The sequence below is a fragment of the Myotis davidii genome, unplaced genomic scaffold (assembly GCF_000327345.1).
Source record: "Myotis davidii unplaced genomic scaffold, ASM32734v1 scaffold586, whole genome shotgun sequence".
Classification (NCBI taxonomy): Eukaryota; Metazoa; Chordata; class Mammalia; order Chiroptera; family Vespertilionidae; genus Myotis; species Myotis davidii.
In genome coordinates, this window is record NW_006296809.1 from 1,227,187 (window position 1) to 1,228,180 (window position 994).

The following is a 994-nucleotide window of genomic DNA, read 5'->3' on the forward strand; positions in this document are numbered from 1 at the left end:
CCTCCTGCCCGCAGTGGACTGCTGGGACGGGCCCGACGGGGAGCCCATCGTGCACCACGGCTACACCCTGACCTCCAAGATCCTCTTCAAAGACGTCATTGAGACCATCAATAGATATGCCTTCGCCAAGAATGAGTGAGTGGCCCCGGCTGGTGTGGCTCAGTGGGTAGAGCGCCGGCCTGCAGACTGAAGGGTCCCGGGTTCGATTCCGGTCAAGGGCACGTACCTGGGGTGCAGGCTCCTCCCCGGCCCAGGCCCTGGACGAGGCTCTGGCGGGAGGCAGCCCATTGATGTGTTTCTCTCACATCCATGTTTCTCTGTCTTCCCCTCTCTCTTCCACTCTCTCTAAAATCAATGGAAATATCCTCGGGTGAGGATTAACCAAAAATAATAACAAGAAGAAGGAGTGAGTGGCAGAGACTGGCCCTGGGGGTGGGCCTCGAAGGCTCCTCCCGCCCCTGCCCCGCCCTGCCCACCCCTTTCCGGGCTGAGGTTGGAGCGGCTGAGCGGCTGCTCCTGGGTCTCTGGCTGAGGATGGGCTGGGCCGGGAGGGGCCCGGAGAGAGGCCTGCGTGCGGGTGGGGCTGTGTGGGTGGTGCACACGCACACACGTGCGCGCACTCATGCACACGCACGCACGCACGCACGCATACACATGCACACATGTACACATATGCATGTGTTCAGGCACACACATGTACACACACACACACATGTACACGCGTGCGCACGGGGACTGTCAGAGCCCGCAGCCACGCGTCTCCGCACTAATTAGCCCAGCCCTGTGTCCAGACTCCGTTCGCTGTCACTCAGCGGCGGCCACAGACACTGTTGACAAAATCCCGTTTCATTTCTGGAATAGCGGCCGCCTCCCGGTGCCCTTAGCGTTACCTCCGAGTCTAGGCCACGGAGGCTGGTGGGAGGGGAGAGGGGCCGGGAGAGGGGGCGGGGAGTGTGCTGGCCCCTGGATTGCAGGGGAGGGCATCTCAGGCGGA

At 62.4% G+C, this 994-nt stretch overlaps 1 protein-coding gene across 1 annotated transcript in view; it reads left to right on the top strand.

Moving 5' to 3' along the window:
- Positions 1-994, top strand: part of PLCH2 (phospholipase C eta 2) — a 44,821-nt gene that overhangs the window by 34,401 nt on the left and 9,426 nt on the right. The window contains exon 5 of the mRNA XM_015569690.1: positions 15-135. Within this exon, the coding sequence (XP_015425176.1) occupies positions 15-135 (121 nt within the window). The remainder of the gene's footprint in view (positions 1-14; positions 136-994) is intronic.